Genomic DNA, 24,583 nt, shown 5'->3' with positions numbered 1-24,583 from the left:
TCATCATCATCATCATCATCGTCATTGTCATCATCATCATCATCATCATCATCATCATCGTCATCGTCATTGTCTTCATGATAGGAGTTTCTATATATCCGTATTTGAATGAATAATGCATTCTATCTTTAAGGAAAACCTTTATACTCAATAAACATGTGACTCTGTCCCACATATACAGGACAACATATTTAAAAATCAAAGTACTGACAGTACTGGTGTGACGATGCTTTTGAAGAGGATGGATATAAAAGCATCAATTTAAGTAGATCTACATCATCACAGTTGTGTATGTGGGTACGAAAAAGAATTTTGGAACGAAAATTGTGGGTACGAAAAAAATATGCCAAAAAAAATTCGGTTACTAAAAAAATTAAAGTACGAAAAAAATTGGGTACGAAAACAAAAATTGGGTATGAAAAAAATTGCTTACGAAAAAATTTTGGTACGAAAAAAAATTGGGGGTACGGGGACGTAGTACCCCTGGGAAATTGACCCACAATCGCACATTCTTGGCCCTTTCCGTCAAACATCGGATAAGTACCTTGAAGGCTATAGTATGAATACACATTTATGGCGTACCATTTGGGTCGAAAGTCAACAAGACCAAGTAACTAAAAAGAGAACTGTACTTTTACGTACAATATGTATGTCGAAGTACATTTTTTGTATTTCGACGTACAAAATTGTAATTCGACGTTCAGTTTTTACTGACCCTTGACTGTAAGCCAATCAGAGGACGCCTTACACCTGTTGTTTTTAGAGATATTTGACAATGAACATTATTATTATTATTATTATGCCCCCCTTCGAAAGAGAGGGGTTAGATTGTTTTGCACATGTCGATCGGTCCGTCAGTTTGTCGGTTGGTCGGTCGGTCAGTCCACCAGAGGGTTTTCGGATAATAACTCAAGAACGCTTACGCTTAGGATCATGAAACTTCATAGGTACATTGATCATCATTTGCAGATGACCCCTATTGATTTTCAGGTCACTAGGTCTAAGGTCAAGGTGACAGTGACTTGAAATAGTAAAATAGTTTCCGGATGATAACTCAAGAATGCTGAGGCCAAGGATCATGAAACTTCATAGGTACATTAATCGTGACTGGCAGATGACCCCTATTGATTTTCAGGTCACTAGGTCAAAGGTCAAGGTCACAGTGACTCGACATAGTAAAGTGGTTTCCGGATGATAACTCAAGAATGCTTACACCTAGGATCATGAAACTTAATAGGTACATTGATCATGACTGGTAGATGACCCCTATTGATTTTCAGGTCACTAGGTCAAAGGTCAAGGTCACAGTGACCCGAAACAGTAAAATGGTTTCCGGATGATAACTCAAGAATGCTTACGCCTAGGAATGGTTTCCGGATGATAACTCAAGAATACTTACACCTATGATCATGAAATGTCATAGGTACATTGATAATGACTGGCAGATGACCCCTATTGATTTTCATGACACTAGGTCAAAGGTCAAGGTCACAGTGACTCGAAAAAGTAAAATGGTTTCTGGATGATAACTCAAGAATGCTTACGCCTAGGATCATGAAACTTCATAGGTACATTGATCATGACTGGCAGATGACCCCTATTAATTTTCAGGTCACTAGGTCAAAGGTCAAGGTCACATTGACAAACAAGAAATGTGTTTGTCAGAAACACTATGTCCCCTTCTGCGCCGCTTTGATTTAGTTTTTTTGAAAGTTGACCTTGAAGAATGACCTGACCTTTAACCACTCAAAATGTGCAGCTCCATGACATACACATGCATGCCAAATATGAAAATGCTATCTTCAATATGGCAAAAGTTATTGCAAAATTTTTAAGTTGGCACAAACAGACCAACGGACAGACAGACAGGGCAAAAGCAATATGTCCCCCACTATAGTGGTGGGGACATAGAAACGTATTCACACAATGTCTGCAACTACAACTGACAGCCCATATGGGGAGGGGCATGCATGTTTTACAAACTGCCCTTGTTATTTATACCAAATTATGCGACTATCGACCGCTAACTAATAGATATTGAGCGTATGTATTGAACATTATTATAATTATTTATACCAAATTATGCGACTATCGACCGTTAACTCATAGATAGTGTGTGTATTTATTGACCTGGCGTGGCGGAATTAACCTCTGACTTATGCAAATAATGGTTAGCACAAAATACAACCAAACCAGGGAGTTTATTATACATTTTTAATGCCGTAATCGTTTGGTTACCGTTGGGAATTTCCTACACAGTGATGCGCTGGACCGTGATATTCCGCCCCGCATGGTCAATAAATACTCACAATATGCTTTATAATTTTAATTTAAAAAAGGTTACCTTGAATATTCTTCAAATGGGTATTTAATCTATTTCAATCCTTTAAATACTTGAAACTTCTTTGTAAAATGTTTTTTTTTTCAATTTTGATATTTATATTTATTTTGTCCTCAATTAAAAAAGAGATTTTAAACATTTATTATGAAATCTGAAGAAAAAGCGGCTCTTGAGACAAGTGTTTTGATCGGCTGTTAAGACAATTTGTACGTTGAAGTACAAATTGTACTTTGACGTACAAATATATACTTTGAAGTGTATTTCATTTGGCAGTGGCTAGTCGTACGGCCCCGTACGGCTAGACAAGAAGCTAGCTGTACGGCCTCGTACGGGTAGACAAGAGGCTAGCTGTACGGCTCTGTTCGTATAGTCTTTCCACATTTGTATGTGTTTGAAAAATCTTTAATGACATCATCTGACCATGCATGTCTTAGATTTCAAAATAAAGGCCCTGGTTTGACACATCGGTAGCATTACCCTTACAGAAATGAAAAGGTTGCCGCTATGTAGCGGCAATGTTTCGGCTACAAAGCCGCTACCATTTTTTGAAGCCACAACTACAAGCCATAAAGTAGCCAATAGTAGCCGCTAGCGGCTACCTTGTGGCAATTCAATGGCTAGTAGTGGCCGCTAGCGGCTCTTAAAGCCACTAGCGGCTCATAGTAGCCGCTAGCGGCTCATAGTAGCCAGATGCTGGCCAGAACATATTCTTATATAAAAAAGTGCAATTATGAGCAAGATGGTAGCCACAACCAATACTTTAATATTATTCTTGAAAACACAAAAGTCTTATAGTAGCCACTAGTGGCTCTTAGTAGCCAGAAGGTAGGCACAATTGTAGAATGACATCATATTTTGTATGATGTCATGACATCACTGATGATGTCATCAGACAAAAATCAAAATAGCTGAAGAATCTGACAAACAAAAAGAAGTTACTGGGAAAGAGTTAAAGTCATTGTAAGTAAGCTGTGGTGGTTAATACAGTTTCAATTGGTGTATATTAATGAAAAAGCATGGATTTGGAAATTAAAACCTGAATTATTGAAATATTAAATATGATTATTCATACCCAAAAAAAGCATGTCAAGTTTTAACACTGAAATTTTTCTTTAACATTTGAATAGGCTAAAAAAAGGTTTTGAATAAAAATCATGTTTTAATTCATGTGTTGAAGGTTCGTATCTATACTTATTTATTATAAGATAATTTATTTTTACATTTCAATTGTTGTTGCTTTATAAAAAAGCAGTAAAATTACAGAGCAAGATTAATTTTATCTCTGGATTATTTCAAAAGGTTGTCATTATGTTTTAATTCTAGCTGTTGGGCTGGCCATTTGTGAAGTCAACATAAAAGACAAAAGCAATCCATATATATAATTTCTTAGAGGGTTTCTGATAAAAAAAAGAAATGTTGCAGTTTTTTCAGATTGGCCCCACTTTCCTCAGGACAGGTGTCCTAAATGGTCAATTTTTTTCTGAACATTTGTCCTAAATCATGAAAAAACTTTCAGACAGCATGTTATTGTAAAGTTAATAAACTAGTCAAAACTAAATCCAATTACATTTTACTTTAAATAATTAACACTTTATAACTACAGACTTTTAGGAAGTTTTTTAGTAGAAAATGCATTGGTTTGCAATGTATAATATGGTATTGTAGGTTCATATATGTTCATGGCTCTCAAGGATTGCAATCATTACACTCTGGAACAGCAGACTATTTATTTCATAAATCTTGCGGCTAGAGCGGAGCCAAAACTAGCAGCGGCAACCGAGCCGCAACTAGTAGCCAGAAAGCTCATTTGCATACGAAAAACAACCCTTTGGCTACAAAGCGGCAACTAGTAGCGGCAACCGAGCCGCAATTAGTAGCCAGAGCAGAGCAAGAACTAGCAGCCGCAACATAGCCAGAACTAGTAGCGGCAACCGAACCGCAACTAGTAGCCAGAAAGCTCATTTCATACGAAAAACGAACATGCGGCTACAAAGCCGCAACTAGTAGCGGCTACTGAGCCGCAACATTGCGGCAACCGAGGCGCTAATAGTTGCGGCAGGGCCTAAAGTTTCGTAAGGGTTAACATTTAACTGTTACCAGTCTTCTAAAATTAATTTTTATTGAACTATGTAATGAAATCTAATTTGGGCACTGATTTATCTTGTTTTAAAACAGTCATAGATCAGTTACTAGTGTGGTCTCTCGGTAATGACCCATTTTTGCTTACTTGTCACAACCTTAAAACTTTCCACACTTCTATAATAGGCTTAGCAAATCTGGATTTGGGGATCTTCAATGGTACATTTACACTTTAGCTCTGTCACAAGATTGCTGGTAAAGTCAAGTCAAATATTTCAATCTAAGCCATGTCAAACTCAAAGTGTCAAAGACAAATGAAAGATGCGTTCATTAATTATTGTCCCATTGTTTACTTCTGCTGTGAGTTGTTATATAATATAACTGATGACCATCATGTCATTGTGAGAGAAAATTCACATTATCTTAGTATATCAGGTTGAGCAGTTTTTTAGATAACAAAGTTGGCTTGTTTTCAATGTCACTTCTGGGGATCAAACCGCAGCACAACCTTCTGCAATCAAAGACGACACTCTACCACTTGGCTTTTAGGAAGATATGTTAAATTTTTCGATCTCTCGTCAGAGCAACCAAACCGAAAATTTAATCAATTATTTCAGACTCGGTATTATTGAGTCAGTTCATGAGAGGATGCAACATCTCTCACGCCCCCGGGCATCGCCTTAAGCAGTATTCACTTCTCAGCACAAAAGTGCTGGAGTCATTGATCCCGAGGGACCAGAAAAAACACTTGATTAATGTTCGAAATAAAATCATTTGATTAATGACAACACTATTATTTGAGCCAGGTCACGGGGAAAGGACAGTCTAATCAGTATCCAATTAAACTACAACTGTATTTGTTATTGTCAGAAAACCGCTTTTAAGCAAACAACTTTCAAGCGACTGCAGGCTGATCTAGATCCAAACTGGCCACAATCACCTTAATGTCTCTTTTACTGTGACACAGTTCATTTGACTTTAAAATGATATCAAATACTAAAATAGAAAGAAGAAATAATACAAACCAGTAATTTGAACAAAGTAAAGACTTTGTAATCAATGTTTTCAGGACAGCTTGGTGTCGAAGTTGGTGATATGCAACTCCCATGTGATACGTTGATATCGGATATCATAGTCATTCAATAAGTCGCAAAATACTCGAATACAATTTCCAAAGCAAAATGTGACTTTAATTGATAACTAAAAATACAAATTTTGCTGTGTCCAGCTGTCAAGTCTTCAGATCCAAAATTAAGTCCTGCATTCACATCGAATATATCCTTCGAATTGAATCCATTGTTGACATTAGCGGAGATTTAGTTAATAAATAACTCATATATCCTAAATGACAGTTTCTAAATAGCCAAAAAAGCCGATGTACGCTGTAAGAAAGTTTTGAAACGAAATTAAATATTTTCTCTCATGGACGCGGCCATTGTTGTCGACACGAACGACAACTCTGCTGGAGAATGTGGGTCGCACTAAAACGAGGACCAATCTGAGGACGATATAGATTATAAATCATAATCTAAATCGTCCTCAGACTGGTCCGCGTTTTAGTATCTGCCGGAGATGTTATCAATGCTAATCAGCGAGGTATGCCGATTAGAAAAGCTGCTCTCTCTCAATCGGACTGGCTCGGTCTTTTACATAGCTTGCCATTTTGAAGAATTTGTTCATGGTATGTTAACCTTGACTCGCTGCTGAAAGCACCATCGTCAAAAATACCTCCGCATTTGACGTGAGCGTGGATGGTCGAGTGGTAAAGTCGGGAGACATTTTACTGAAAAAAAATATGACACTAGGGGTCAGTGGTTCGAGCCCTGAGGAGGTTAACGTGTTTTCTTCTCTTTTTTTTTAAATTGTATTCTTATTTTTTACTGGAGATTTTCAGTTCAAATGTTTAAATTTATCAATATAAGGCATTTAAAGCAGTTAATGACAAGCTTTAATACATGCCACAATCTGTTGGACAGTCCCTTTAATGTTTGACCCTCATCTTATTGCCTTTTACAATCTATGAACGTTTCATGATACACGTTAAGGGTATAGGATAGAGTGATCGGACACGAAAATGGACATTCAAACCACGTTGCCTAAAATAACGGCATTGAGCCGGCATAACTAACTCATACTTCCTGCGAATCGTCTTAAGATTCTCAATGCTTGAGGCTGGTTAAAAGTCACCAATATCTATTAGAGATAAATAGCGGACGCGAAAGTGTTCCGTAAAGACTGAAGGACTGACGAATGAACAATCCCCCGCGGGATTAAACGTGCAAAGGAAATAATCCCGTACCAACATAACACACACAATTAAATGTTATTTCCTGTAAAAATGTTTAATTGCTATATTAAATTGAAGAAAGGTTCAATGATTTTTACTTTGAAACCAGACACGATTTGTTGACTAATTTTGCAAATAATTCAATACACGGCGGATCATTTTAGATAATCGAGCAAAATTGTGCAAACCAAGATAAAAAATAATACCTGAGACTATTTGATGTAGCGTGGTTAGATAGAATATGCTGAAACATGTTAAAGAGAAAACAGATATTGATTTTGAGATCATTGATGATATTATGTATCAAAGTGCAGTTTGAGCGGAGAGGCCTAAGTCTGTGTACGGACTGCAAACACTTCACAGAAAGGTAGGAGGAAATTCTCGTAAATTTTCAATGTCATTTTTTTCCATCTTGATATAAGTATCTTTGTCTTCCGAGGAAAATTGAAACATAAGTTTGCCTCTGTATGGTTAGTACTAAGATTTTCATATTTGTAATTGCCATATTTTTTTTATAGAATATTTTTTTTATCATCATCGTTAACGCATACAGTGAGTTACGAAACCTGCATTACTTGCAGACATCAGTGAACGAGTACATAAATTGTTTTTAAATATGATATCAGTCTTGAGATAGAAAAAACAGTGTATACGAATACATTTTGGATTGCGATGGACAATTCGCCTGATGTACTTCTATGTTACCCAAGAAATTGTTTAGACACATATGACACTTTTTTAAATACAAGATTTTTGTAAAACTGGTAAAGATAATCTTCCATTTTAAAAAGAAAAGATTGAAAAGATTATCGTATTAACCTAATGTTTTTAATTTTAGTAATGAAAATCATGAAATTCGATGAACAAATACATATACGAATCGCTTATTGAATACGATTATCGTACTTTCATTTGATTCTTTTTAATAATTGAGGCTTTTGCATGATTCTTTGAGTGTAAAACATCGTATGCAAGAAATCGAACGTGTTTCAACACGACAATAGCAAACAAAGTTTTGGAATATCATAGTTTTAGAATTGTTTATCGAATAAAAGCCAAATAAAAATGGGAATGTAACATGATTTTATAAGATCTATCCAATGATATGATTTTCAGAAAATGTTATGCCGCGTTTGTTAAACCTTGAACACTGAAAATGCTGACACTACGATATCTCTTCAAACTTGAATTAAACGAATGCAGGTATAGTGCAGATAACAAACAAGCATTATAATTAAGCTTTGTTGACATTTCACAGGCTCCATAGCGATTCAAGATAAGATATGGATTAGTGTATTGGTAACGGATGTTCAAAAAAGCAGTTGCTATCAACAATTAAAAACACACACACAAATCTATTTTTTAAAGTGTACAGATTAGTGATCGTGAGGTGGCAAGTTTACCAATTCGAAATGCATATATATTAATGTCAGTAAATGACAACCACCATACGTGAATATGAGGTAGTAGGAAAAAGGACGAAGAAAACATTCATGACCAATCACCAAACAAGTTATGTGGTAGGACTTGTGGTACGGCGCTTTACTTACTGAGCTATCCGGCCGTAAATACACAACATCAACCACTTCATTGAAAATCTGCCTAAATTGTATCAATATGGCACATGTCATGGCATAAAATATATATGTACAGATAAATGCAATAAATAAAGTACAGTGTTGCTATTTATTGCTTGGCAATTTGTCACTTGCTTTATATAAAGGACCAACTAATTGTATATGCTGAAAATGCAATACTGCACCTGCAGCTGGAGTTTCACTTCTTTATATTATTTGCCAGGCCTAAAAATACTTTATTTATTCCGAAAAATCATTGGGGGGGGGGGTGGCTGTATTCACCAGTTTATCCATCCGTCTTCCGTCGGACTTTCCGTCTGCCCTTATTTCCATACTTTTTTCACTCGTTCGTACCCTGGCTATTGCTAAGAAAGCAGTATGTGAAACGTAACATACATTTAATCTTAATTACCACAAATTATTCGTATAAATAGTCTGTTTAGCAGTTACTTTTGACCTGGGTAAATCCAAATGGAAAAAAGTTTCGACAAAAAGTAAATTTTAAGTTCAAAGTTATATATGTGAGCACAATTGCCTTCGAGTCCGTTACCTGTATTGAACCAGTTGTTGGTGTCACAAGAGAAGCTCTTGATGAATCTGTGATCGAATTACCTCTAAAAAATGATAAATGAAAACACTCATTTCGCCTTAGTGTGAGATATTGCAAAAGAGAAAGGATGCTAATTGGAATTGGATAATAATATTTATTATAAATCTAATAAAATATGTCCCATGTCTCGACTTGTAACTGATTAATGTTCCGGTCATATCCAGATGACTATCAATATTGTGCATATATTGACAATATTAAATTCAGTACAAAGACGATCACTTCTACGGTGATTCCGTCAAAAGGAAAAAGAAGTTTTATAACATTCGAAAACATGTCAATCATGAATGATCATATAACGTGTGCATTTTACCCTCTTAATAATTGAAGAATGCATTAAAACGTAATATGTCATAGGAGCCTCACGATACGATTTAATTGCGAAATGAGTATACGGTGGACAAACATGTTCATTTTCGCACGTATTCCCGCTTTCAGAAAACACGACTTTGTACTTAATGGCGGCGTTAATAAAAATACACACCCCTGTACTCATTGCACCCACAACGAAATTAGCCAATATGCAATAATATGACCTTGAAGTATTTATTGATTTTCCTTGACGTTTTTTCACAAAAGCATTTGTTATACTGTGTATACATTGCCCGTCCTTGTCATAAATGCACAATGTCGTTCAATAGGCATGTACGTACATGAATATTTTTGAGCTTTTTGTCCGTATTTCTTTTATTTAAGTAGGATTGGGCAATCAAATCATTTTTTACTTTTTCTATTCAAAATGAATAGGCATCTGTTTAAAAGCTGAATTCTTGTTTTAAAATATTAAAAGGCAAAATCAACATTACTTTGAAACCAGACACGATGTGTGGACAAATTATGTCGAATAACACAACATGTCGGGGTCCGCCGAAATTCGATTAAGGTTACATATGCGCACACCGGAAGTCTTGTCACAAAGGTAACAAAGGTCATCATCATCATCATTACCACCACCACCACCACCACCACCACCACCACCACCACCACCACCACCACCACCACCACCACCACCACCTACACCTACACCACCACCACAACCTACACCGCCACCACCACCACCACCACCCCTACCATCATCATCATCATCATCATCATCATCATCATCATCATCAACATCATCATCCTCATCATCATCATCAATCATCATAATTTATTATTTATTCCTTTCATTTTTCTTAGAATGTTCTATCGATTGTTTTTGTTATTCATTACAATCTTTGTCTTTTAACGCTGACGCATAATACGTAATATGTATGTATGTTTTTATGTCTTTTGTAAAGTTGACAATAAAGCGAAAAAAAGATCAAGCATTCACTTCATTCTTTAATTAAAATCGTTTTATATGTATTTCACTAGTGTATACAAACGAAATTTCCTTTATGTATTTAACAAAGTGTTAATATTTCTGAACATTTACAGTTAAGTGCATATGTATCATAATTTCTTCACAATGTCGTTTTCGGTTTGTCCTATTCAACTTTTCTTCTAAACCGTCGATTCACAAATTGCTTAATGACCCTCTTAATGTTATCTTACAAACACTATTAAGGCTTGAAATGGTGCACCTAGTGCAGACACAATAAACGAGATATTGAATTTCGCTGACAAGACATTGCCATAAATTGATTTCCATATTTACAAAGCGTAACTGTTTAAGGTAAACAAAGTGTTCGATTTTCTGAAAACAGATGTATTTGTATATCGATCACACCTGTAACACTAAAATTCGATACAATTCTTCACCAACATTTATGCGTTGCATATTTCCAATTAAATTATTTTATTGAATTTGTTGTTGAGAATTTTCATAGGAAAAGAACAATCTGAAATATTTAGATTACATGTCAGGGTCTTATACTTGGAATAACAACCCCCAAAATGAATTATTTAAACATTGTAGAAATTAAACGGCATATTTCTCATTGTCAGAGGAAAATCCGAAGTCCCCTAACGGCTGAACTTGTAAAAGGTAATAACACGCACTTAAGAAATATGTAAGCCATCAATTAAAACAGATGAAGAACTAAGAGACTAGGCCCTTGTTAAAATGTTTATAGACATCTACCCTAACGACATTGCAGATCAAAACACATAATTTAGATATTTTTATCACACATTTAATTTTTTAAGTATGCATAAGTATAGCATTTTCGCACCGACAAAGGCCTTTAACTTTGACCAGCTTGTTAGAATGATTATACCCCGTTTTGTACTGATGAAAGTCCTGTAAAGGCTTGCTTTGAAATACTACACATATTGAATTGAAACTCCACACATGTTTTAGAGATCATCATTTTATGTTACAGACCAATCCCCATAAATCTGACTTTCGAATTATGCGCATTTTTCTATTGTTTATACTGCATTTGATACTAGTTGAGTTAAGGTACAGATGCTAAAACTAGAACCATTGTTTATGCTTTATAACTTTTGTCTGGGGGAGATTTTCTGTTGTCTGTTTGTACGTAGCTCAAATTACTACATTGTTTACAAGGTTGTTATGAGTAACTGAAAAATACTTTTTTAAATCTAATTGCTTTGAATGATCAGATTTTTTGTTTAAATTAGTAAGTTGTGATCAGTTTATTTACAAAAAATGCATAACTACTACAGATATTCAACTTAAAATATGGCTTTGTTATCATTATATTAAGTGAATGACAGAAAACATAAATTATACTATCAAAGTAAAAGAATTAGTTACTTATTATTGTACAGCTCATATTCACAGTTCCAGTTGTACGTGAACTGACGACTGAAAACTTGACGGCGATGTGTGAGATGCAATTCATATTTTTAGCCTTATTGGTTCAAATCGTATTATACAAAAATGAGACAACTTAAATCTGCATCACATCAACTGTGAAAGGTTTCTTGATTACTGGTATTATCAAGGTGATGTCCCCTGTTTGTTATGTAGTGATATACCAGATATCTACAAATCTAGTATTTTAGCAGGCATACTATGTGCAAAATTTCTTTAAATATGTGAATGTAGTAAAACAAACCTTTTTAAATTCGTTTTCTTTGATTGTCCTTATTTTACAGAATGTTATCTAAAATTAATGTGTGTGCTGAATAAAGGATTGACTTTATTTTAGAGGTAAAGATATACGAATTTAAAGGCCCTATAAAGGTGACAAATCCAATTATTATGCATATAAACGTCTAATTTTTACCGGATTTCAGTTACTCTTGCATAAGAAATGCTAATAACACAGCTTAAGTGCAACTTTGTCAAGAATTATGGAAGATATACCCGTTTCATTATCGGAGGAAATGTTTACAACTTTGCAACTAACGTGATGTGTAGCCCCATAGCGGTGACGTATCCTAAAAATAGCCGAAAGAACATTCAACTTTAATTCTATTTTAAACAACTTTTTACCTGCAGAAAGTAACTTATTAGATCACTACAAACGTTTTAACCCTTTAGAAGAGACCTACTTTGTGAGTGATACCGGAAAACGTTGAAAATCAAGGATATATTTTTGGTGACCTGAGTCACTTTCACTTTCACTTTCCCGAGTAAACAGCGATGTAAATAAACTGATTGTTTGTAAACACGATTGACTTGGAGGACACTGTATTTTGAGCTCAAAACAAGTTGTATTGCTCATATTTTTATGGTAATGTCCAATAGCATATATATATTGTTTTTTTTAATAACCTTTATAAATAAAATATGGAAAAAAATATTTAAAAATCGGTAAATATTTACGGATCGTCACCTTTATAGAGCCTTTAATGCTAATTTTCCTTATAATAAACATGCTTAGTGACGACTTGTTTCACGTCAAAAAGTGATTTGAAATGATTTGCAAAGAATGTATAACGTTTTTTTTTATTTTATTTATCATTTTAGAAAAAATGACCGATCCCATGGCTGCGGTTGTAGGGGGTATAGCTAGTGCTGTTGGTAAGTATATAAGAGTCATTAAAGTGGGAATAAGTTTGAGCTATCAACATTCATCGTCGGATCAATTTTGTTCAAATGTTTTCCTAATAGTAAATATGTATATAATAAAATTGTGTGTGGCTACTTGCTGTTACCGGTTGTTTAATTTTAAATGTTTTGATGGATGTATTTTGATATAATGTCCTATTTTCATACCCAGCCGCAGTTGATCGACAATAATTGTTCTTATTTGAATATGCGAGCGTTTACCCAATAGAAAAAGCAAATGAGGCTACGTGAAATATACTGAAGATCGATCATAGCTTTAGGCGGAAGTATTAAGCTAGGCCAGTGTTTATATAGATACATACATTATAATACTCCAAAACATGACATGGAAATTAAACTATATGAAAATAAATTAATCTCATTATTCTTTAAATAATAGTTAAAGTAAAGCTCAGTACACATACCATGTTGAAGTAATATTGATAAAATGAAATAAATGTTTATACACGTATATTTAATACGAACGTAAAGTATATGATGGTCATCATTGAGGTGTTAGTTTAATTTAGAAAAGATATGTTATAGATTATTTGCATTATGCATGACAGCGGTGATTGGATACAGTTGTTAAAGTAATTAGCTTTGAAATGCGTGTATTTTTGCTCGATAAAAGACCAACATCTATGACAGTGGTGTATATGTGCAACTTAAAAAAGTTATATTTGCAGTATGATAACTTACAAGCTAAAATTTTCATATTTTCAAATTAAATAATGGTTCAAAAAATCTCTTCTCATTTGTAAAATACATGGATTTGACAGTTTATCTTACAATTCTTTCATTTTGAAGCAGGAAGCTTAATTTATCCATATCACTATATGAATCAAATAATGTGTCGACATATCAAGCATTTAAAACAGTAATTGGCGAACTAAAGTACAGTATATTCAAACATAAAAACACAAAGTAAGCGTGACAACATACACGTTTATTTTGCGAGGTTAAGAACACTAACACGACATGCCCTTAACGAGATGTTCATGTTTTCGTGCTAAGCCAATGAACTGTTATGTGTTAAAATTTCATGCCTTCCTGGATTCATATGCATCCCATCATGTTCACATATTTTCTGTCTGCATTCCGTAATTTAACAAACATCAACTAACGTCACGACAATAAACAAAACGGTGTAACGATATAACGCATGTGTATTGTATCAATAAGGTTAATATACACACACATTTATGTCATTGCGTGTTTTTTGTCAACGAGGGTAAGATGGAAGGATCACATGTAATATTACATGAATTGTATCTTTAACACCATTAGTACATCTGGGACATATTATATCATGTACATTTAACCTTTAATAGTGTTTTTGATTCGTGTGACTTACATTCAAAACTTCGAAATTGCTGACCTACGATTGTATTGCATTCAAGTTTTAACACAGTGTACAGTTTCATATTAAAGGAGCGGTGTAATTTGTATATTCTGCCCACATCAATGTTCATGCAAATGAAACCGTTTTGACTTTAAAGTGACAATTTATTTATTTGCAAATGAAAAAGATGTTTCTGATATGTTAATCTTAAAACTTTCATGATCCAAATAAGATATTCTGCACTAAAACATGAAACTTTTTTAGTAAATACAATATCTCAACCCATATCAACGGCAACCACACCACTTTCAAGTTCCTAAAAAACACATAGATCGTTTATTTAATCAAAACAAAATTTCGAATAACCCAGATACGTGACCCGTAAAAATACAAACGGTTTTTAGACTAAATAAGAGTTATCGGCGCAGGCAGGAATAACTCCTTCTACCGACGCGACCTCCTTTAATAATGTTAATTCAAGGGTAAATAACCATTTTATATTTTAAAATGTGTGCCTTCTACAAACATTATTAGCAAATAATAAAACCTCAATCTCCCTCTGCTAAAACAAGGAATGTCTAAGAAAAAAGACAATCGGCTTTGGAAATAGTATTAAACTATATTTTTCCGGTAATGTAACTTACAAGACCGAGAAATTCGCTTGCGTATCTTTTCAAGCCCCATATGTGTAGGGGTTTTACCGTGGTGATATAAATAGTGGACGCGTTGACTCTATAATTTTCGGATATCGGATTCAACATTAGTTGCAAATAAACTCGAACGACATTACTTTCTGTAGTGCAGGAAACCGACCATATATTTCACCATGTTTCCACCAATTACACGCAAATAACACTGAAAAATACCTGCAATGTACGTAAACATAATTAAAACATGAATTGATAAAAAATCAAACATTAATTGAACAACATCTGATGACGAATTTCATTTCAAAGTACAACCATAATTATAAATAACACAGCAATTTATACATTAAAAAATGTACGGTGCACAATGAGTTTTAAAACAAACAAGCGCCTTTTTTAATTCTCGGGGTTTATTTTTCTAAGTGAATCGATGTAGACGTACGCTTTTGTAAATCTAAAACCTTTTCAGGGGTGTATTGTAAACGCAAGATAAAGCAATGAGTTTTTTCGGCGCATTTAACAATGTGTCAGACATGTATTTGTGGTCAGTTAATCTAAACATACTATTCATATGTAAACTAGTTTAACCAGTACTAAATGGAAATGATTCTGTTTTTATGAAACTGATAACGCCTTTTTTTGAAAAGATGGCAGAGTAGAATGTTCGTAGAAAATACTTCAAACAGACGAGCGCTTAAGTCTAACAATAAAAATGGATTTCTTATTTATAAAAAGCTGATGATTAATCTGAAGTGAAGCTTATAGCTAATCCTTAAGTTTCCACCAAAACGTAACGACACTGTAATGTACTTCTTACGGCGGATATATTTTTCCGTGAAACAAAGATAATTTTACTTAATTGCACTTCTTTAATGTATTTTCGATGGAAATGGGTTGTTCATTTTATTGCGTTTGTATTTAACAAATACACTGTACATTTTAATTGATCATTACGTGGAAAGATGTCAGAATGCACTTTCATAAATGTTTAAATGTGAGAGATGGTCGGAAAAAAGAGAGTCCTGATTTGGATCTACTCGGCTGTGCCATGTTACGGTTTTTGGACACAAATATCTGTTCGCGTATGAAAATTAAAATGGAGTAGTTAAATTCTACCATAACATTAATTATGACATTGTATACTTTAAAATATATGATATGTTTGTTACATATTTTTTTACACGAAGAGAGTATTGACCATATACAAACATTGTGGACGACATAAGTCTCATTGTATTTATTATTGTAGTGAAAACGGGAGCACAGATATTTGGTTATGGTCCAAAGGTTTGCGTATCGGGACACGAACATAACAGTGAGAAAGAGGCACAAGCATGCAACGATGTGTAAGTTAATAAAACTAGTCATTGTACTCCACGAGAAGAGGACCATATACTCACCTTTGTTCCGCCCGTCCAATTCTTGTGTTCATAGAATTGAGATTTTGAGGGTATGAAACAAATCTCACTTCCGTACGAGATAGTATACTGGTAAATGTTTTCATAACTACATATTCGAGTCAAGCAGAAATCACTGAAATCAGAAGAACATTGTTTTATTTTCCATTTCTTTCTGATCGGCGTCTAATCTGCAATTCTTATATAAAGCACAATTTGTCTTCATTGTACTCTTTTCTTTTTAAACCTTCAGAATTCGGTCAACTCAAGTAGTGTGACTTACATTCTTCACATTTTATCTAACACATTTGATGGTTTCTGAAAAATCTTCTTGGTGTATTGAAGCTTATAGGGCGCCAAACATTGCGACACGCTAGAAAGACAAATTTTCCCACTTAAACAAAAAATGATACTACTTGTCCTTTTTGGCGTGCTCACGTGTTTTGGACTTTCAAACCCGCTTACAACACATCATAGTCGCCAGCGCGACATGATTATTTTGTAACATTTTCTCTACATTTCGCACATTGCTACAGCGCATTATTGTGAACCACCTATCAGTTTCACTTACATTCTAGCTTTCCTTGTGTTTAACAAAGTAAAATAATATATAATAATAGTGCTTGCTTACAAGATTATACAAATTCGATTTATCATTCTGATGTGACATATAATCGTCGTAATCATAACACAATACATATAATATCTTTATGTCAAAATATGTTCCCTTGCATTGCTTTTAATTTCGTTATCCTTATTATTATTCCGACGACAATTCATTTGTGTAATTAATAAATTAAAATATTACTGAAGACGGAATAATTCAAAACGATCTCGCTAATATTTGTTTGTCAATTTTGTATTTAAGGCAAGAGAAGAAAAAGTTATATGAAGTGGAATTGTTACGGTATGCTTATTTTTAGTTAACAAGTACTTGTAACGCATGATTTTTTAAAGCCACTAACTCTTTACTGTACAAATGTCGTATAACGATAAGTAAACATTGTCTCCGTTAAAAAAATAAGTTTTCAAGTAACGCGCTTTGATTTTTTTGATTTTTTAACAATGTTTTGTTGTGACACATGACATGTTTCCTCTAGCGAAACAAATCGTCACCAAGCAGCAATGCAGAAAGAGAAGATGGAGGCCGAGCGGTAAGGGTACCAACATATAATTAGGCTTTTAAGTGTACGTTTCCATCATCGTTCTTTTTTCTCAAATATATGTCAATTAAAATTAATAAGACTGGAATTCCAAACCAAATATTGCATATATCGTTAAATACATAAATATTTTATTGTAAAGAACTAAAACACACACAAGTGAATGGTAAGTATATGCTGTTTAGATGATAACATAGCTAACCTTGGTAGAAAGCATATAGGCGAAGTTGCCTTATCAAGGACAACATGATTCAAGAGACAGTTTGTCCATTTAATTTCTATATTAAACATTCACAAAATCGCTGGAAAATAGTCACAAGACATCGTCATAAAACATGTATTATGTGACAGAGTCGGAGACCTGCGATCATTGCTACAAGCAAATGATTTCGCCTTCAAACGTTACGTCGCTGGCGATTTTCGAGGATCAGCTTTAATTGCTAAACATGTTTTACCTGAATTATTCACGTACTGAATTACTAATGTATAGTTAGACCAAATGTTTATTGGCGTGGAATTTACCAGCACTTATAAGACCACATCTGTTAATGTAAATGAAGAAGTATGTATACGCCAAACTAGATCATGACTCAATGCTCGAACAAAACTATCCCTTCCTTACACGGTTCACTTTCTTTGTAAAGATTAATCCCAATATGCGCCGTTGCGTGAAAGAGTTATGGGGTATTTTGAGTGGATATGTACATGAATTGACATTTTATATAGCAACGTATATTTTAAAACTAAAGAATAACATAATAAGTTTACTATGTTTGTACAATGTACAAATGAATGGTACTGATATAGACCGCTTTATCCACATATTGTGTTCTCTCAAGCAAGTTTTGATCAACTAAGAGGTAAAATGGTTATTTAAAAAGTAATTGTTAAATGTATGAAATAAAGTGTAAATTTTAATATTTTAGAATCAAAGCCATCGAAGAGCAACAAATTATAAAAGAGAAGTTAAGGTACAGTACCTACACGAGTAACAATTACATTAAATAAGTCTTAAAGCCCCATAAACACTAAAAATCAAATCGGCAGCACTACGTAGTTGCCATGAGCTGCCCGCAGCCAATCTCGCGTTTGCTCGTACATGTTCGGATATGGACGAGAAAATTTTAAATTGAATATATTGTCACACAAAAAATAAAAACGAGCATTATGTATCTCGCTAAATCTATGTTACCAGAACACATACAGGGTTGAAACTTTGGCTATTGCTTTAAGGAACATTTTTTTTTTTTGTTTACTTTAATTTTCCAAATATTTTACGAAATGTTCGTTGATTTTGAGTGTTTATGGGGCTTAAGCTTTTAATAATAGCATTTTAAGAATAAGTCTAAAACAATGGAATGGCACTGCACAAGCTAGCTTTTGTAAAACACATATTGTCAGAACTCCATATATGATATACATTGGAAATCCTATGATTATGTGTAAACGGAAGTTGAAAGAGCCTATTCTCCAATCGGGGCTTTACAAAATGTATGTAGACACATTTTATTAAATAATCATAGTATTTATGAAAACATTAAACATGATCATATTGCATGTCCTTTTAATGGTATTTTACTTTTCATTTTCAATACAGAATTAAATCACTAAATTGCAGAGTATAAAGTATAAGAATAATAATAATCTCTTTATTTTTTGAAGGTAACTCATTAAGACAACACATTGATACAAAGTAATGCAAACAGTTTAACAATGGTAATCTTATTTTCAATGAGGCCTTCAAACAACTATGGTATGTATAATGCATTTCTGCATTATCAATTTATCATGCGAACATGTAGACTTTAACGGACATAAGAGTACTGTAACAATGTTATAGAAGTGTCATAAAAAGAAACTATTAGATTTACATGACTTCTCTTATATTAATAATTTCTCTTTCAATATTGAAATGGTCTCAAGGAACAATTATTTATTTACAGAAAGTATTTAAGAATCCGTTGATTACAGTCATGTTATTTTAACGAAGCTGCTACATAAGGAGTATCTATGCTCACAGAAAGAATTATCAACGGATCTGTCCATGCCATTTATTTGAATCGTTCAATAAAGGAATCTTTCGGACCAAATATAATATGATTCGGTAGTTGGTTTATTTGCTATATATGACGGTTCTATATTTCACAAGGCCGATGGATTTTAATTTCCGCTACTTACATAACTATTTCTTGTGTTTTCCTTGTATTAACCACACTGGTATATTTGTTCTTAAAGGGATCTTTTCGCGGTTTGGTAAATTGACAAAATTGAAAAAGTTGTTTCAGATTCGCAAATTTTCGTTTTAGTTATGATATTTGTGAGGAAACAGTAATACTGAACATTTACCATGGTCTAATATAGCCATTATATGCATCTTTTGACGATTTAAAAACCTTAACATTATAAAGCGTTGCAACGCGAAACGATTGAATAATTTGGAGAGTTCTGTTGTTGTCGTTTAATTTTGTGAAACTACGAAGATTGCTTATATAAAGTATAAAATACTTCATATGTATGCTTGGCAGGATAGCCGAGCGGTCTAATTGGTTTTTACTCCAGGACTCCGGGGATCACTGGTTCGAGCCCTGATGCGGGTTACTTTTTTTTCCTTTTTTTAAATTTTATTCTTGATTTTTTACTTGAGCTTTTTAGATCCAAAGTTTAAATTTATCAATATAAAGCATTAAATGACAAACTTCAAAACATGCCAAAATCTGTGAAAAGGCCCCTTTAAGATAGTTGAAATGGTCCCACTTATCATCAAATAAATGCCAATTTAAGATAATGAATATCATACGAAGAGAATAGCTCAATAAATAATTTAACAACAGATTTGTGTCGCTGGATCTGTTTATTGTATCCAATAATGTCGAAATTATCTAAATTATATGCAGCCTTCTAGATAAAATGCTATTTAATTATCATCCGGCAAATTTTTACGAGCGTTTAATCTCCCGCTACGTTTATGTACGATTAATAATAACTTTAACGTATTTATAGTATTGGCTATGATGTTATCGGAAGTAAATGCCCGCGATACTATAATTAATAATTTAATATGAAATATAATTTAGCCTTATGATTATAACAACTTCTTGTTATGGTCAAGATTACACAATTACCAAACTTTTCAGATGTTTCCGTAATAAATTGTTCTTGGGTAAAAATTATTTTTTGCTAAACCACCAATATAGCGTAAACCGTCTAACGAAATATGGTATTTTAACACAGTAGAGTTTGTTTGAACCATGTCAATTGTATCAGAACTGGAAGCTACCACACGAGACTTTAATAAAACATTGAATTCAATTGCAATTAAACCCCCGGTCAGATGGTTTATAAAGACTTACAAAGCACAATTATTTATGAAAATTTTCCTCTAAAACGTCCAGGCTCATAGGTTTGATATTGTGTTTGTTCCATCCGATCATCATCCTGTCCGCAGGATTCTAAATTGACCACGCTCTGTGGGTAATGTTATTAAGTAAATATTAAAACTTGCTTAAATATTTCGACATACAGTGTCGGGGTGGGGTGTTACTTAGCTGACATACAGTGTCGGGTTGGGGTGTTACTTAGCTGTGTCGGGGTGGGGTGTTACTTAGCTGACAATCTCTCATTATTACTAGGTTGCCTCAGTAAATCTCATAATTATATCATTTATGTATTGACAAAACGTCAGACGTATAAAAAACATGTACACAATTTAACATATTTATCATGTTTTTGTTCGATTTTTTTTTGGTGTGTGTGTAAGGGATTATATTTGACAAAGCTTATTGTCATGATGGATGGATTAGTTTAAGTTTATACTGATAACCTTTTTATGTATTATGCGGGGAAGTTTAAGTTGTTGGTAGTACAACTGGTATTGCAAGATTATCACTTCTATTACTTTTCAAACTCACGTGAACAAACAGTTTTATTGACCTTTAAGTGAGTTATAAAATGCCTTTCTAATATAATTAATAATAATTACATAATATTTAATAATATGTTTATTTCGATATTTTAGATTGGAAGAGAAAAAGCTAGATCTTGAAGCACAGAAGAGAAAGGACGAACTTGAAGCAATGCGGTAACAGTGATCCTGTGTTATTGTTTAATTGAATGCTAATTGCTTATGATACCCAGCGACCGATATTCGAAAGTAAGCCTATTTGGGTCACCCCTCTTTTTATGCATATTTAACGCAGAACGCAGAAGAACATACCTATTCGATTCTCAGTTACATCTGTGTTAAAATACAATCATATGATTTTAGGGAAGAAAATCGTAAACAAGAATTACAGCTGGAAAAGGAGAAACTTGAAGCACAAAAGAAAAAGGACGAATTTGAAACAAAACGGTAAGAGTGGTGTTTACCTATTGGAAATAATAGCATACGTTTTGCATACATATGATTATTAATGTTATTATTGCTTTGACATATTTTGTTGGGTATGCGGTACATATTGCTAAGCATATTAATTGTATACGTTTATGCAAATAAGCCTCAAGTTGAGTCTACCAAATATCATTTCTCTTCTACGAATTACAACTATCCATTACAAATTCAACTTTTCGCGCGCATGTGACCATGAAATAGCAATGTATTTAAAATTAAGAAAATAGAAAATGAAAGCTGAATACAACAACAAATCTTACAATTATGTTTAAATGTCTGTGTAATAAAATTCATAGATATAGTTGTCATTTTTGTAGGGTTAGAATCTAGTTCGATTTAAACGAAAATGTTAAATGCACAAAAGACACAAATAAGTTTATTACTTTTGAAATTGAAGAATATACACGTTTTATTTATGAAATATTCATTATAGGGGCTATAAGGTTCATATGTCACCGTTCTAAATAATGGTATACTAGTTGTTACAAATACTTAATATTAAATAACAATATATTATACATATTGCAATCATGTTATTTTTCTGTGACTGATTTCATTTTAGTTTCTCTAATTCAAACATTAAATGCACAAATATGGTTGTTGTCATGATTCAGTTTCTTTAATTACATTAACAACTGTTTCCAGACAAAATATATTTATGTTTATTTCAGATCCAAGATGTGCGTTATTCTGTAAAAAGTTGAGTTGAGATACGACAATCAAACTTTCAAAATCATGTAATGATGTATATCTAAAGAAATCTTTTATTGGTCTTACTATTATTATACCTATAACTACTACTCATATACTACACGTATATCCACTTAATACATAACCACTGCCAGAAGCGAAACATGTGTAGTACGTATGCATAAAATTGTTTTAGTTGACGCTATTCGCATGCATATACCATTGAATTAAAGCGAAATATAAACAGTTAATATGCATAAAATGCAAAAAAATATGTTTTTGCAGCCCTTCCTTTAATGCGCCCAAGTTATTTGGAACATGTATGTCATTTGTATTCCATCTTCGAATTTGACAGAATGTTTTACTGTTTGAAAAAAGAATTCATAAATAACCTTAATTCCCTCACTGCTTTATCTACATGTACTGTTTTGTATTAATGCACAAATAAAATCAGTGTAGTTTATGTTGATATCGCTTTGATTTTTTATGAATCCAGAAGTGCGAATATGATTTAATTTGCTATGTAAAATCTCCTCTCTGATTTACCACATAAATATTTACCAACAGCAAAGCGTGACAATGTGCGTTTATTCATAAGTGTATGGACGAAGAAATGTTGGGAATATGCATGTAAGAATAAACAAAAACATCACGTAGTACAAACCAATTTACGCAATTTATTCGTTGTGTGAGCAATTCAACTAGCAATATCCAATATGAATTATATGCAGTAATGTTTCGCATAGAAAAAATACGTACATTCAAAATAGTTCATTGTTCCTTTGACAGTTACCAAATTAAAACAACGCCAGTCGTTTTAGCGCACTCATTCAGACCAACAAGCGAGTCTTGGTCCGAGCTCAACAAACCTATGTCCGAGTACTGCAACTTTGTCAGGCTATGACGATTTGAAGGTTACGATAAATAAATAAAGAGTTCAAATACGGTTGGTTTGTTTCAAGCTATATTTCAAAATTAGGTAAAGTTTTGAGTTGTGAGTAAATTTATTTATACACTTGGGGACTTTTCTAACGCAACACTTTTCAAATTTGAATATCTCGGTTATTAGTTAAGATTTTGATTTAAAATTGTACGTCTGATCATTTGACTACATTCTGCGCAAGTCATTCATTCTCGGACCAACTAGCACGTGGGGTATGTATGGTTTCATCTGTTTGCAAGTCTAAATGGTGAAACGCAATATTATTCTAAATTCATTTTAATTTTATCATTTTAGGATGATTATAACATCAGGAAAACATAAAACTAGTTTTTAAAAATATAGGGCTCATATGAATATTTAAGAGCGCAACCGCGCATTTTGGCAAATTGCAGGTTATCTGCAAGTGTATTGGAGACTTTTCTTACGCAACACTTCTCAAACTTTAATATCTCTCTTATAAGTAAAGATTTTTATTCAAAATTGGAGATGTGATCATTTGACTACATTCGGTGCACGCTAACGATAAAATCATTCATCCGTGACGATCGGACGCTTTATCACGTGGGGTGGGTAACATGCAATTTGCCAAAATGCGCGGTTGCGCTTCTGAATATTCATATGAGACATACATTTTTTTTATTAATTTTATGTTTTCCTGGTGTAAGAACCCATCTTAAATTACGAGATTGTAATATATTGCTGTTCACCATTTCCACGTGCAAAAAGACGAAGTCATACATACCCCACGTGCAGAAGCGTCCAACAGTCATGGATGTATGATTTTTATCGTCAGCTTACTCAAAATAAAGTCAAGTGATCACGTTTAAATTTTTAAATTATAATCTAAACTCATAAAAGAGATATTCAAGTTTGAAAGTGTTGCGTTAGAAAAGCCTCCAAGTGTATACTATACATAATAAAACACTCAGTGTTGAACTTTTAGACATGAGTTAACAAGATAGCCATGATTTTGAAGCGGTTTGCGTTTTAAATGCTATTCATTTATTGTAAATTTCATCAGAGAGAATTTAATATAATTATAAATAACGATTTCTTGAAAAAAAATCGCTATTATTCCTATTTAAGTACAAACGGTAAATGCATTAAATATTAAATTTTAAGACAACATATAACCATAACTAAAATGACATTTGAACCATAAACAAAAACA

The 24,583-nt window shown here is 33.3% G+C and overlaps 1 protein-coding gene across 2 annotated transcripts; it reads left to right on the top strand.

The window, feature by feature from the left end:
• Positions 1-6,915: 6,915 nt before the first annotated feature.
• LOC127831751 (MAP7 domain-containing protein 2-like) lies at positions 6,916-22,938 on the top strand. Of its 2 annotated transcripts, XM_052356787.1 has the most exons (9): positions 6,916-7,074; positions 12,760-12,813; positions 16,082-16,178; positions 17,098-17,136; positions 17,330-17,383; positions 18,319-18,363; positions 21,408-21,470; positions 21,657-21,740; positions 22,451-22,938. In XM_052356787.1, the coding sequence occupies exons 2-9, from the start codon at positions 12,765-12,767 to the stop codon at positions 22,473-22,475; spliced, it is 456 nt and encodes a 151-aa protein (XP_052212747.1). In that variant the 5' UTR covers positions 6,916-7,074; positions 12,760-12,764; the 3' UTR covers positions 22,476-22,938. The 2 variants fall into 2 exon arrangements, with proteins under 2 accessions (XP_052212747.1, XP_052212748.1); XM_052356788.1 differs by lacking the exon at positions 17,098-17,136.
• Positions 22,939-24,583: the final 1,645 nt, after the last annotated feature.

This window comes from Dreissena polymorpha, chromosome 5 (assembly GCF_020536995.1).
Source record: "Dreissena polymorpha isolate Duluth1 chromosome 5, UMN_Dpol_1.0, whole genome shotgun sequence".
Taxonomy (NCBI): Eukaryota; Metazoa; Mollusca; class Bivalvia; order Myida; family Dreissenidae; genus Dreissena; species Dreissena polymorpha.
The sequence above is the reverse complement of the archived record's forward strand: the minus strand, read 5'-3'. Positions and strand labels throughout refer to the sequence as shown.